The 14,334-nt window shown below is 29.4% G+C and overlaps 1 protein-coding gene and 3 non-coding genes across 5 annotated transcripts; 3 read left to right on the top strand and 1 right to left on the bottom strand.

Moving 5' to 3' along the window:
* The first annotated feature begins 1,500 nt into the window (after window positions 1–1,500).
* Window positions 1,501–1,675, top strand: LOC113853401. Its single transcript, XR_003502573.1, has one exon. It is a non-coding gene; the product is annotated as a small nucleolar RNA Z112 (small nucleolar RNA).
* A 50-nt stretch (window positions 1,676–1,725) lies between these two features.
* Window positions 1,726–1,883, top strand: LOC113853408. The gene has a single exon (XR_003502580.1). It is a non-coding gene; the product is annotated as a small nucleolar RNA snoR2/U65 (small nucleolar RNA).
* Window positions 1,884–1,963: 80 nt separating this feature from the next.
* Window positions 1,964–2,046, top strand: LOC113853402. Its single transcript, XR_003502574.1, has one exon. It is a non-coding gene; the product is annotated as a small nucleolar RNA snoR77Y (small nucleolar RNA).
* A 1,775-nt stretch (window positions 2,047–3,821) lies between these two features.
* Window positions 3,822–7,967, bottom strand: LOC113847217. 2 transcript variants are annotated; one of them, XM_027476184.1, is made up of 10 exons: window positions 7,839–7,967; window positions 7,053–7,158; window positions 6,785–6,938; window positions 6,414–6,471; window positions 6,210–6,331; window positions 5,925–6,113; window positions 5,286–5,558; window positions 4,799–5,019; window positions 4,227–4,445; window positions 3,822–3,951 (listed from the first exon to the last, which is right to left on the bottom strand). In XM_027476184.1, the coding sequence occupies exons 1-10, from the start codon at window positions 7,919–7,921 to the stop codon at window positions 3,859–3,861; spliced, it is 1,518 nt and encodes a 505-aa protein (XP_027331985.1). In that variant the 5' UTR covers window positions 7,922–7,967; the 3' UTR covers window positions 3,822–3,858. The 2 variants fall into 2 exon arrangements, with proteins under 2 accessions (XP_027331985.1, XP_027331994.1); XM_027476193.1 differs by having other exon boundaries at window positions 5,286–5,546.
* Between the last annotated feature and the right edge of the window lie 6,367 nt (window positions 7,968–14,334).

The raw sequence follows: 14,334 nt of genomic DNA, 5'->3' as shown, positions 1-14,334 counted from the left end.
ATTATTTTTAATAAATAATTTTTTAAAATATAGTTTTTAGCATTTTTATAATTATTTTACTCATTTTGTATAATATAATTCTAAAATATTTTAATCATTTTTAATTTATTTATTAATTATGATTTATTGCAAAAACTAAACATTAACTTTAAAAAATTTATATTTAATATCAATTGTTCAATATTATTTGTATACAAATTATTTTTTTAAAACCACATATTCTCAATTAAATACAATCTTGTTTGAGCTGGTACATAAAATATTTTGAATATTCATAAATATTTCTATTAAAAATTAAAAATAAATAAATTAAAATTAATTTTTTATTAAATATATTAATTTTGATATAAGTTTATCTTAAATATTAAATAAAGTAATATTATTTATTTTTGTAGTATAATATCCATCTAATATACAATAAAATAAAAACTATCTTTAATTTTTTTTATCTAACTCTGGTATCTTTTCTTTATTTTGATTATCGTGAACACTGAACAGGGTCAAAAGATAGAATTTATTTCTGGGCCCTGGTTTTAAAAGTATTGGACCAAAGTATGTTGGATCCCAAGTCCGAGATGGGCTTGTTGGGTGGTTTCTTTTTTACCATCCTTTTGAAATATAATTTTTAAAGTTTAGTTTTTTCAAAGTAATTAATTAATACATTTTAAATTTTTTGTTAGATAAAAAAAGTGATACACTTTCAACAATGATCCTGTAAAAAAAATCAAGATAAAATAAAATCTTCATGTACCATAAACATTAAGAATTAACAAGGTTCAGAAACAAAGTGATGGAAGCAAGACCGAGAAGCAGAGAATGGTGTCACTTGTCAAGTGTATTTGCACCATTAACATAAATAGTTGGAAACTTTGTAAAATAGACTAAATCATGTCCGAACGTGAAAGTTATAACTTGTATGGTTGAAATGGATTCAAATTGTGAGGATTTCAAGCAGAACTAAACATGTTATAAGTGGTTCAATAATTCTACCTTGAGCGAGACTTATTTTACAGTCTCTTACTTATAATGAATTGATAAATTGAAATGTTCAATTACCATATTTTTTTGCCAGCCTCAAAATGTCCATTAAGACCTTTATTAGTGGGTAATGTCAAAAGCCCAGTTGTAATTGCCTGGAAGCCTTATACTATTTGCAAGCCCAAAAACGAAAAAAGGTTTCTATTCATTTTGTTTGGGCCCATTGGGCAACATTAACCAAACTTCTCCCCCATAAGGTTAACGGCCCACGATAAATAAACGCCCATAAGCGTCGTCGCCTCCAAAACCCTACCCTTTTGTTCCTTCACATGTATATATATTGATGAAACCTAGCTGCATAGGAGGAGTGGCTGCACTACTGCATTACTCAGCAGTATAATGCTGTAAGTTAGTCTTTTTTCTGTGTTATTAGTTGCTGCATTTTTTTTGGTGAGATTTAGTTCATCATCATTATTTAGGGTTTAGTTTTTGATGTGATACATAGACGATGGAAAAACAAAGTACCCTATGAGGAAGATCTCCCAAAATTGATAGGAAGTGCCGTATGACACTCTAAACAGCAGCTCCAATCCATAGAATGATCTCATCCACTGATGGCGCAAACCTTCAATGCCATTAGTCGAAATCATTCCTTGGGGGGGTTGTGTGTGTGATTTGGAACGGGTCTCTGAGGGTTTTGTTTTCTTAAATATTATGTTATTCTTAATTTTCTTCAATTTGGGGTTTGGTCCAATGCCACGTTGTTGGTAGCTTAATGAGCAGGGACCAATAATGCTATGATTGGACCTAAAGCAAGAGTGAAATTCATTTGTTTCGCATCCTGATAGGAACCTGCGGATTCCATTCCTTTATGATCCGCGGAGCCGATTTATGCGATTACATTTTTTAATATGTTTTAAACCCTGTAATGTCTTCTATCATTATGTTGTTACCATGTGTGCTGTTGGCTATTTACTAGATAGTGAAGCCGATGAGGACTAAATTTTGAATTGGAATTACCGTCTGAACATACATTTGATGTGAATTTCTGGCTTACTGAGGCTTCCTATTGCTAAATTATTTAAGCTCTTTTTTAGCCGTAACACAGTCTTCCAATTCATTGTCTCATAAAGTTTGTAGTTTCTGTTTTCCAGCCGCAATCCAAACTAGCACTTGATTAATGGCATGCTTGCGTATTTGCATAGCTGAATTTCACTCTTCACAGGCCAATGATCCTTTAGAAGCCAAATTATTTTCTCTTTATGGCCTAATGGTCGTTGAATTGAGTTTATTAACCAACATTTTTATGAAATTAAAAGTATAAGCTTTTTATTATAAATTGTGAAGGTACACTTTAGGCACTATTCTTAGATACACAATTTTTGTTTTATTTAAAATTGTGAGGTCTTGATTTTAAATTTTTTGAAAGAAACAAGTTATTATTTTAAAATGTTAAATTAAATATGCACTGTTCATATTTCGTTTTTCTGTAATTGTATAAAAAATAAACACATCTAATAACTTTTGCTGTAGATTTTACAAAAGTCAAATTCTTTTTAATTACCGATTTAAAGTAATTTAATGTTTTTCGTTAATTAGAGGATACCTACCATCTCGTTCATTGACATAAGAATATGATTAAACTTCCAAGTCACTAACCAATTTAGTCTCTACACAAACAGGTACAATCGGTTGAACAATTTCATATATTAACATGCAAGAAAGACACCTTCATACCATTATGTAAAAAAAAAAAAAGTCTTGATTGTCTTGAACAATCTGAAATGTAAGAAAGCTCTTTACTTCATATTTTTATATTGTTTGCAAGATGTAAATTTGTCTGAGGAGCCAAAGGACAGTGAATGTATGTTAATATAATTTTTAATTTAAAAAATTAGCAAATTAGATAAAATCTATTGGTAAATAAAATTTTACCCTTGCCTTTTTTTTTTTAATCTCAAAACTACTAAATATGAGATTTTAGTACCTCTGTTATTTTATTGTGTTACTTAAATTTTCATATGCCTTAATTTTTTCCTTAGTTCAGACCACCATAAAAATTTTATTGTCAGTCTGCGTCTCATAGGAGCAATACCAGTATGAAACCAACATAGCTTGAAAACAGTAAAAGCTTGATTGAATAGCGTGATGCTTTTGTGCCCTAGTTTCACATTAGGGGTGCATTGTTAATCTCAGCCTTTCATTTTATTAAAATATTAAAATATATTAATAAAGTTTTATATTATTTAATGGTTAAGATTTGGTGTGATCCTGTGGCATGAGAGGATATATTTCCGCGTGTTGTTACTATATGAACTCACCATTTTAAAACTTGAGAACCCAACCTATGATGGAATTTTAACGCAGGTTCTTCTATTGCTAGATAAATTATAAAATGATGAGGGAATCCAAAGACAAAACATGGGCCTCTTAACAGAAAAACCTCGAGCATAAGGTCAGATGCAGCATTTACCGGAAATGACAGTTATTAGATGATACTCCGGGAAGCTGTCAACTAATTTGAATTAAAAAAATTTGAAACAATTTATTTTTTGCTTAGCGCTTTTTCATTTGTTGTATATTATACTAATTCAATTTAATTAAGACTTATTTTTTCTTTTTTCAAAACTGTGATGTCTAAACGGGAACCATTTTGCTCGTGCTCTATACAATTTCATATGGTGCTAAATTGTAGTACTTTATCAGTCATCGTGTATAATTGGTTACAGTGAGGTAGAAAAAAGGTACAAAAATGGCACACTTTCTAATAATTAAATTCAAGATGTGGATACTGTGGAATCAGCCTCTGCAATTTTAAAAATTGCCTACAACCGTCACATGGCGCTACTTCGTAGTGAGCCTCACTCAATTTTGTAAATTTCAACGAGGCCATCCCAAGCCCGCATTGCCAATGTTTCCAACCGGTTGGATAGGTTCCACCATACCCTTGGTAGAACTGCCAAGCCCTTCTCCCTGCACAATGATTGAAAATAATAATTATGGCTTAACGATGAGAAGGGGTGTTTTAAGTGCATGTATAATGACAATTGTTCTCAATATAAGGGATGTGTGGCTTAATGGTGATCTTAAAACATTATCATATTCAGATACCCGGCTTTGACCTAAAATATGGTCGTGGCAGTGGAGTAATTTTAAAGTAGGAAAAACTGAAATTATATTAGAAATTCTTAAGAATTTCAACAAAGAAAAGAGGAATATCTTGAAGATGGTAAGAACTAAAAAGGTACCTCCTTCCAACCCATGCTTTCTAGAAGTTTTCTGGCATAGCTACCCGCTCCAAATGACATCTCCAAGGCCTCTGATGCAGCTTCTTGCGGACAATCAGTATCAGGTGAAGATGGCGAATTATAACTGATAGCTAGATTCTTCTGTCCTGGACCCACGCCAAAGCCACCATGCAGTATTCTTCTTTCAGCAGCTCTATCTCTGTATTGATATTTTATTTGCTGGCAGAGCAAACGGAAAATGAGTTGAAGGCTAACAGATTCTAGAGATATCCTTATATGTAGTGAACAATTCTATATACAGGGTGATCATGGGACACGGAACAAGAGAATGCATCCTTAGAAGCGTTTTTATTTTCCTCTGTTTTTATATTATTTCTTCCCGCTTTGATCCCATCAACTTCCGTAACCCAAAACTGATATTGAAGCATCACTTTTCATGACAGTTTGCGAGTAAGGAATTTTTTGCCTTGGCAATAACTTTTTACAGATGTCTACTACTATGAATATTTGCTTTCTCTAGAAATTGGAACAAAATGCGACTACTTGTTTGATTTCAAAATCAGATTACGCACCTTAGATGCAGATAGCTGACTTGGCACCCCAGACAAATCCTTCTCCATAGCGATGTTATCTGAAGCTGAAGCAGTGCCTTCACTAGACTTGCAGAGAAGAGCTGTTTTTCTATTAGGTGATAACTCAGGCAAATCCCAATCTTTTGTTGGATTCGTAGAATCATAAGTTGATATCGAAGCCACATATCTTGCACTAGGATTTCGCAATTTGTACACTTGTCCTGATAAAAGAACACAAACAACCATATTTAGTCCTGGAAGCACTTCTAAAATGCCATTTATACTGAAAACTTCAATACTGCTTCATTTTAAACTTAACTCATCTATAAATTTAAAATTAAATTTATGTGGCCGATTGATTCATCAGGAAAGATATACAAGCACATAAATTTTTCAATTACATATAATCTCTCCGGTATCACTTCATAATAGTTACATCTCATGACATGGAGAAAGATTCACGCTAATGTGAGAGTAAAATGCAAACCTGTTTTAACTCGTACCAGATCGAGATGTGCTTCACAGATAGGAGCAGATCTTAATTTCCCTCCAGCAGAAGGGATAGATGGATGTTGCTTTGCAGATGGCTTCACCAGTCTCCCAACCAACCTTGCCACCTTATCTTTTCCATCCGTTTTGGATCCTCTAACCATTTCCCAATCCCACAAGTCCAAAATTGGAATCTCTGAAACCAGATCATTCCCTGATTCAATAACTTGACCATATTGAGCTCGCCATTTCTCTTCATCTAACGATATACCTGTAAAGTTATACATAAAGCATATGAACAAAAGTAGCTTGCCATGTCATACATCATATGAAAACTGTACTATAACACCCATGCAGAGAAAGAAAAACATTTGACAGTGAACTGGAAGCAAACTAGATTATAGAATTAAAACATACAAAGACACAAACCTGTATTGTATAAGATTTTGCAGTATACCCAAAGTGCACATTGTAATGATTTTTCCACAGATTATTTGTATATAGAGTACAGATTGAAATCTCAAATGCTAGTTAGTAGTTATACACAAGCTATGAGATTACTAAAATAAATATTGTTGTTTCAGATGATTATATATTTGAAGCAGACAGGCATGGCTGCCTAAAAATATGGTAATACCTTCATCTAAGGTACTTCGATTGGCTATGCCATTTTCATCCTCTGTGTCAGGGATCCACTCACCTTCTTCCAGTTCATAAGTGTTGCTGTAAGCTATACCTTCATCTACAGTACTTTTATTATCAGCTAAGCCATTTTCATTCACTGAATCTGGGATCCACTCACCTGCTGCATATCTATTGTTGTAAGCTATACATGCAGTAAACACATTCATTTAGTAGCTGTATTAGTTATCACATATAAAAATTAAAAAAAAAAGAAAAACAGTAGACGTTATGAACAAACCATCAGCTGCTAAGGAGTTGTATCCATCATCTGTTTCCAATGGAACTGTCACTGCATCAGCTGCACTAACTGCTATGTCCTTGTAGCCAGATAAGTATAGATCAATGAGCGTGTCTTCTAACCTGTTAGTAAAATGACTAATTTACTGGGCAAAAGTTCTAAGGTAAAAATCATCATTGGAATAAGGATGTGGAAGGTCAATACCATTCTGATGGTGGTGGAGGGTTTTCATAAGCTGGACTGCTCATGGAATTTGTGGCATCTATTACAAAGACAGCCACTTAGATTACTGATGTTACTCATATTAACTACTGCTGCATGTCTGAAACACCAAAATGTGGATGCTGGAAGAGTAGTAGAAAATCAATTGTCTATTATATTAAAAAACGATGTGCAGGTGTTGAGGACATGGCAAGGTGTCACTTAGCAGCAACCCCTTGTCCTGGCTACTGCAGAACAACCTGTTTCCTATATCCAACATGCTGTAATGTTGTTGACCAGACTATTTTTGACAGTATGATCATCAGAAATTAATACAAATTCCGCAATAGAGTTGGCAGGTTAATATTGCTTACCAGCAGCTGCTTCATCAGCCAGGGTTCCTGTCTCTGGGTTGGCTTCAAATTTACTTTCAAGGACAGAAGGGTAATCCTCACTGTTGTTCCCATATATTTGTCGAGGACTTTCAGTTGTGGTTTCTTTGCATGGATATGTTTCTCCACTGTCATCCTGAGGCAACGTACAATAGAACTTAAATTGCCAACATAAAATGATAGTGACTTAACTAGAGTTTAGTTTTGAAAAAATCACAACTGATTAGATTAATTAGAAGTGAAAACTCACCTTATTGGAATCGAAAGGTACATAATTCCCATCTTCAAATTTGTAATAAACACCATCTCTGCTGCTATAGTACCAGCCAGCATTAGGGTCATGGTAAAATCCAGTACTGGAGAACGTTAAATACATTTCCCCCCAAACAAACAATGAGATGAGAAAAGAAGTTAATGACCAAAACTTTTTATACAAATAAAAAGGAAAACAGAAAATTAACAGAAGCAGCTGATTATAGATTCATGATTCACTTGTAATCTACAGACTATCTCTCAACTTTGCATCAAACCAAGGGAAGAATCTGTTTGGTTGGAGGGCATGGAATCAGATAACTCATTCTTATGTGTGATTGGGATGTTGGAAAGGAAAAGCCCATTCCCAATCCCCACTTAGTTTTATCTTAAAAATCAGAATCTATTTTCCATCAAATTTTCTTCTCATCAATTCTCTCACACCAAACATAAGAATGGATAAATGTAAAGCAATCATTCCTTTCATATCATATAACAAAACCGAAGCATTCTAGCTACATCAACCATTATCGAATGAAAAAAGAAAAGCTAGTCTCAATAATATAGTAGTTTCAATACAAAATGATATTTTGATGTTCCGAAGATGTAAATCACTTCAAATTAACGAATAAATAACCACAGCCACTTGAAATACAAGTTCGATAAGAAAATTCAAACTCCATCAAGTTAAGGATTGAGAGCAAACAGAATAATCATTATTTCATCCATGACACGTTGTTTGAAATACGGGGAGAAAAAAAAAGAAAAAAAAAAAGAAGAAAACCTGGCGTGGAAATAAAGCTGTGATTTATCGTCCCAAACAAAGAAAGAATCACTTTTTTCACGACATTCATGATCTGAATCCATAGGTTGTGCAACGCAATTGCCGAATTGCTCTTTCTTGCACTTGATGGAATCTCCTGAAGCAAGGTTTTTCTTGTACTGAATGGGAGGGGTTAAATGAGCTCTCTCCATCAAGCTTTGGGCCCAGCCCAATATTCCCCTTCTCAAATTCAAAATTAATTTTAAATTTGTAGAAAAATTATTTTTACGTGATTTATAAATAAAATAATTTATTAATAAGTAAAGCAAAAATTTAAAATCACGTGATAATCAAAATAAATAATGTAAAAATAAAAATTATATTCAACGATTAAAATTTTACTAGTGTTGGCCAATAATATAGTTTTATATTTTTGCTAAGAAAACTAGCATTTTCACCTCCATTATTTTTAGGGCTCATAAAAAATAGTTCTCCACTTAAACAAATATTATATTTTAGTCCTCAAGTACCAAATGAGATGGATATATAGCAAAAATGTTGAGTGATAGTTTAGAAGAAGTTATTGTTTCTAAAATATGTCAATTTAGTTTATAGAAAAGATACTTATTTTTAATGTAACTAATCATTTATCTTTACTTACATTCATCTTAATTATCATCTTCTTTCAATCTTGCATTGTTCTTTCCTATTTTAACTTCAAAGACAACAACATAGTTCTTAATTCTTCAATGGTTATGATGACATTTCTGTTTTGGTTAAAGACGTTAAATGTTCTCTTCATGTCCTTTTCTTAATCACACTTATTTGTTATAGATTTTCTAAACTTATTAATATCCTCACACCCATCTCCAATTATATCATTTTATTCCAACAATTCATTTAACTTATTTTTTGTATTCACCTAACCCTATTGCAAACATTTAGAAAATAGTTTTCAAGTTTCAATAAGTTCAACTCCATTATTATTATTGTTTGAAGGGCCTTTAATGAAGAAAAAGAAAAAGATATAGAAATAGTGTAAAACTAAGAATAAGAGAGAGTTAAATTGGAAGTAAAAATGATGGGAATGAAAATGACAATATTAAAATCAAGTTAGTTTTTTCTTTCTTCTTATTTTAGGTTCTAGAGACTAATTGAAGAATCTAAGAAATAGTACCTTCTTTTTAAACTATGTCCCTCAACTTTTCTCACAGTATGTGTATTTTATTTTACATTTAACATATTACATCATCACTTTTGTCAAAGTATATAAAAATTGAGGATTTTAGGAATCAAAATATTTAAAAATTGTATATATTACAACATCAATATGACTATTTATTTAGTTAAGAGACTATGTTGATAAACCTTGAGGAGAATAGTAATGATAAAAATAGTGATTTCTTCTATTTTTATTGATTATGCATTATTTGACATTTTCTTCCTCTCTATTTAACTAAATTGTTATTGGTCATGTACATATACTCCTGGATTTGAAGAAACTAATTAGGCATGAAGTGTTCTTGTATATTTTCCTTCTACATGTTTCTTTTTATAAGAGTAAGAAATTATAACATTGTACCTAAGAATAAATTGACACAAAAAAGAAAGTAAGAAAACGAAGAGAATACTTACCTTCTAAGATATGTGCAACTTCTTGGCTCACAAAGCCTTAAAATAAAAAAATAAATAAAAAATTGTGTACCACCAAATCTTATTAAAATAATTAAGATAGTCATGTCCTATTAAATACATATATAAATAGTTGTTCAAAATAAAGGAATTTTTGCTAGCAAATAATGTAAGACTTGCAATGATTTTTTCTTCTTTAGAAGCACAAATACTTTATCCATGTGTAAATGAAAGCTTAAAAAAAATCTAGAATTTTTTTAATATTTTAGGCTGACAATTTTTGCAGTAATTAAATACTTTTCTAGTGAATTCTCTAATATATTTCATAAAGTACATTTATTTAAAAATATTTAAAAGAACTTTTTTACTAATTATGATTCCAAGAATTAAGTTAATCAAGGTTGTTTTTGTTTTTTTTGTTTAAACCATAGATATCTTCTATTAGAGGCAATCTTGTTCAAATTGGGTAGAACCACTATATGTGGTAAAACTTTTTCTCTGAGTAGTTAATTAAGGTTTCATTGATAAAGAAATGTGTTTTTATAAATTAATTATAACAATTAAAGAGGAAGAATTTGGCTACCAAGATTATATTTTATATAGTAATTATTTTTATGGTTTGTAAGAGAGATTGGATAAATTAATAAAAAAATATGTTATTAGCTATGATTTTAATTGATTAATGTTTTGATATTTTTATGGCGTCAAAAATTCCAAACTCATACCAAAACTTAAAACAAATTGACAATCATAATAAGTCATAGTATATAACAACCATATGATGTATGAATTATATAATTAAATTCATACTAACACTACAAAAAGAATATAGTTTTGTGATGATTATAACTATGTTCATTAACAATTCTAACCTCAAGTTAATAGTATAGTGACAAATGTTGATCTGCCTCTGTTTAATTTTTGAGAAGCTTTTAATTGATATTTTATGTATACTAGTAATTATACAATCATTGAAGGTTTTGTTTTCTTGTGTAAAATTATCATTAACTAAAATTAAATTTTATCTAACACTTTATCAACTTGTGACAACAGAAATAACCATAACTTTTAGTGATATCTTCATCATAACATGAATGAGTAGTATTGTTTTAATTATTTCACTCATTGAACTTCCTTAATTCAATATCTTATTGTTTGTTATATAGATATAAAATTTTTATTTCTTTCATTTTGTGCTTAAAAATAAATTGATAAAACTCATTAAATCAATGAAACTTTAAACTATACAAGACCTAACTAGGATTAATTAAATTTTTATGATTTGTATTTTTTAAATTAATCTTTACATAAACAAGTCATGTATATTACTTTAAAAAAATGTACTAGAAAATCTACATTATAGAATAATAAACTATACTTAGTATCCTTAATAAAAAAAAATAGAATAAATTGAAAAATTAATAAACAAACTATAAAACTGTCACTTAAACTTATTTAATTAAAATAATGGTATTAATATATCCTTTAACAATAATGTAGACTTCAATCTGTCGTATGTGAGTTATAATACTATTTTGTAAAGAAGAGAAAAATTCATCAACCTAAAATAATACATGACAAATAACAAAAAATTAAAAATCAAACTTGTTTATTTATAGTTTATTGGAAGAAGATATATATTATTAAAAATAAAAGCTTTGGATAGTAAAAATAAAATTTAGTTTTCATTTTTATTTTTGCAACATATGCACCTTAATAAAATAATATTGGAAGACTTGTAAATGATTGAGTTTTCTCATTGCAACATGTATTTTCAATAGTTCAATTATCTCACACACATTTTACTTAATAACACAATTGATGAGTTAAAATAAAAAATATGTGACATCTCTGTAGAACTACTCAATAAAGGATAAGCTCCTAAGAATCTATGTTACTTTTACTTCTTTTATGTAATTATCCAAATAAGTGGTCAAATGACAAGTTGCCCAAGAAGTAAAACTAACAAATTTATAGAGAAACCATTTTGACAAGAAGAAGTTCACATTTAAATTAAATATAAACAAGTGGTAATAAATGTATACAATGAAATAGTAATGTAAATGTGAACAAATGCATTAAATCTTAATTATAAAAGGTATAAATCAAACAAATTTATTATAAGCATATAGATGAAGAAATATGCATTATTTGAGAGTTGAGACATTGAAAATTTAGAAGTCTAAACCTACCCTCTAATAATGAAGAGTCTAAAATAACATCATTAATAATAATAATAAAAACATGATACACATAATACTGATTTGAGTTAAAGTAAAACAAAAAGACTTAATATTCTATGTTAAGTTTATTTCCCATTTGATTAAATAACATAACTTAGATTGTTGTTTCCTGCTACACTTCTTGAATTGCAATTCCAATAAAAACTTAGATGGATTTAACTTAGCTCACTTGTTTCTTTTGATTTAGTTTGTTCTTTCTTTGATCCTTACTCTTGAATAAAAGTCATTGCAAAGCAAGCAACCATGATTTTATTGGTCTCCTACAAAGTGAATATTCACCTTTGTCCTTAAAAGAAATGGAACTAGTAAATATATGAAATTTTATTAACTAATGATATATAAATTATAGCTTATACATTGCGACCAATTCTTGGATTAATGAATTCTAATTCCAAAGACCCAAGTCTTCAAACATTTCCAGAGCCAAAATCATAAAATATTTTAAACTTAAATTATTCTTCTTACTTGATTCTTCAAACATACTCTTAACTTTTTTTAAAAAAAAAAATTGCTCTCTTTTCTAATTTATGCATTTAAATCTTATTGAACTTTTTAAAATTTTTAATTTAAAATATGCATGCCTAGTTTTTGAAAAATTGCATGTTTTTTGCATTCATTTATCACAAAACATATGAAATCAAGTAAGATTCAAACCTAAAAGAGACTTAAATTCAAAACCTAATAAAAGTTTTTAATTCAAAATTTAATATGCAATGATAATCAAAATAACAAAGCAAGAAACACAACAAAAGATAGATTGCTTATCTAGTTTTTTTTATAACAAGAATGGTGATGATAGATAAGGAATTGAAACTCTAGTAGAATGTGAAGAGAATTGTCTTACGAACAAAAATCAAGATTAAATCGATGAGACAAAAGGCAAACAGGTTCATAGAATTTTGGAAGCACCAACAAATTAAAAAAATTTGCTAGTAACGCATTTTCAATTAGTAGTAATTAAAAAGGTTTCTACTAACTAATATATTTGTAGCACATTCTTAAAACTACCCAAAGATAACCACTACAAAATAATATATTTTTTAAGGTAATTTGGTGGAACCAAAAGCATAACTTTATACTTACAAAATAATAAAAAATGAGTAACATTTTAAAGATGCATTAGTCCTCAGTCTAGGTGTTGGCATGAATTGTTAACCTGTAAAGAATCATCTTTTTTATCATTCAATGAACATGCTAGTAGACTTTATTGGAATAACGTTAATGAGTTAAGTTCAAGTTTAAATTGATTCATTTACATAAATAAGTTAAACTTAAACATTTTTTAATCAAATAAGTCAAACTTAAACGTTAAATATTTGATATAATTTGACTCATTTAGATTCTTACTCATTTACTTTTCTTAATTATATATATATATATATATATATAATTTAAGATTTTCTACTCTAATTTTTTATTTGTATATTTTTTTCTATTTATTTGAATGATTTTTCAACTCACTTTTTTTTATTTTACATTTTTTGTTTATTTTCTCATGCAAAACTAGATGATATTTCCTTGCCAATTTGCTTGTTTTTTATTTTCCATTTGAAGTATTTTTTGCTAATTTTCTTGCTCATTTTCACTTTTTTACTTATTTTTTAAATTTATTTTGTATGTATGATCCCTCACATGAAATTTATGTTTTAATAATAATTTATGAGATCATTCGTGTTTCTCATTGCAAGGTGTTGAATGGAATTATTTGTGTACTTATATAATAGGAAAAATTAGTTTTTTCATCTATTAACTTAAGAGTAAAATTCATTTTAGTTCTCTAACTTTTTTTATTCAATTTTGTCTTTGAAGTATTTTTTTTTTCCACATTAGTCTTTTTCGTTAGCTAGGGCCGTCTTAAACTTTTTGGAGGCCCTGTTCTAATCGTGAAAATTACCTTGTAATTGATAATTAATATAGTCATAGTCAAATTGGAATTAAAATATTCAACCTTTATAAAGAAAGTAATATACAGTAGTCAATCTCAAAATTCAAAGGTCAGTGTAATTTAATTTCAAAAATAGAAAATAAAAAACGTACCTGAATTGATATTTTTGAATGTTGGAAAAAGATTGGAGACTGATGTAGATTCTGATGAGGAGGAAGATAGGAATAACTTTTATTTATTTAAGATGCCATAAAAATGACTGATCACAAATGGGAGTTAGGCACATTATTTGCATATAAAAAAGATTTTAAAGAGGTTGTGAAAGACATATGATATTCACTCTAGTATGGACTTAAAGATTCAAAAAAATGATAATGAAAAAGTGAGAGTAGTATGTAAACGTGAATGTAAGTGGATGACATTTTGTGCGAAGTTATCGAGAGAAGACACTTGGCAATTAAGGAAAATTATTGATGAGCACACATGCAAGAGAGAGTATAGGGTGAAGTTGTTAAGTTCAACTTGGTTGGCTAAAAAGAATGACAATGAAAGAGTGAGAGTTGTATGTAAAGTTGGATGCAAGTGGATGGCATTTTGTGCCAAGTTACTGAGAGAAGACATTTGATAATTGAGAAAATTTATTGATGAACACACATTCAACTGTGAGTATAGGGTGAAGTTGTTAAGTTTAGCTTGGTTGAGTAAAAAAATACAATATAATGTAAGAGAAAATCCCAATATAAAGATTAATGACATT

This window comes from Abrus precatorius, unplaced genomic scaffold, assembly GCF_003935025.1.
Source record: "Abrus precatorius isolate BTA unplaced genomic scaffold, Abrus_2018 Scaffold10, whole genome shotgun sequence".
Taxonomy (NCBI): domain Eukaryota; kingdom Viridiplantae; phylum Streptophyta; class Magnoliopsida; order Fabales; family Fabaceae; genus Abrus; species Abrus precatorius.
This window is presented reverse-complemented; position numbering and strand designations above follow the sequence as displayed.

Coding starts and splice junctions, on each gene's coding strand:
- LOC113847217 (XM_027476184.1), bottom strand. CDS start 7,921: ATGGATTCAGATCATGAATGTCGTGAAAAAAGTGATTCTTTCTTTGTT. Junction 7,159..7,838: donor CAGCTTTATTTCCACGCCAG/GTTTTCTTCTTT, acceptor AACGTTCTCCAG/TACTGGATTTTACCATGACC. Junction 5,559..5,924: donor TCGAAGTACCTTAGATGAAG/GTATTACCATAT, acceptor ATAACTTTACAG/GTATATCGTTAGATGAAGAG.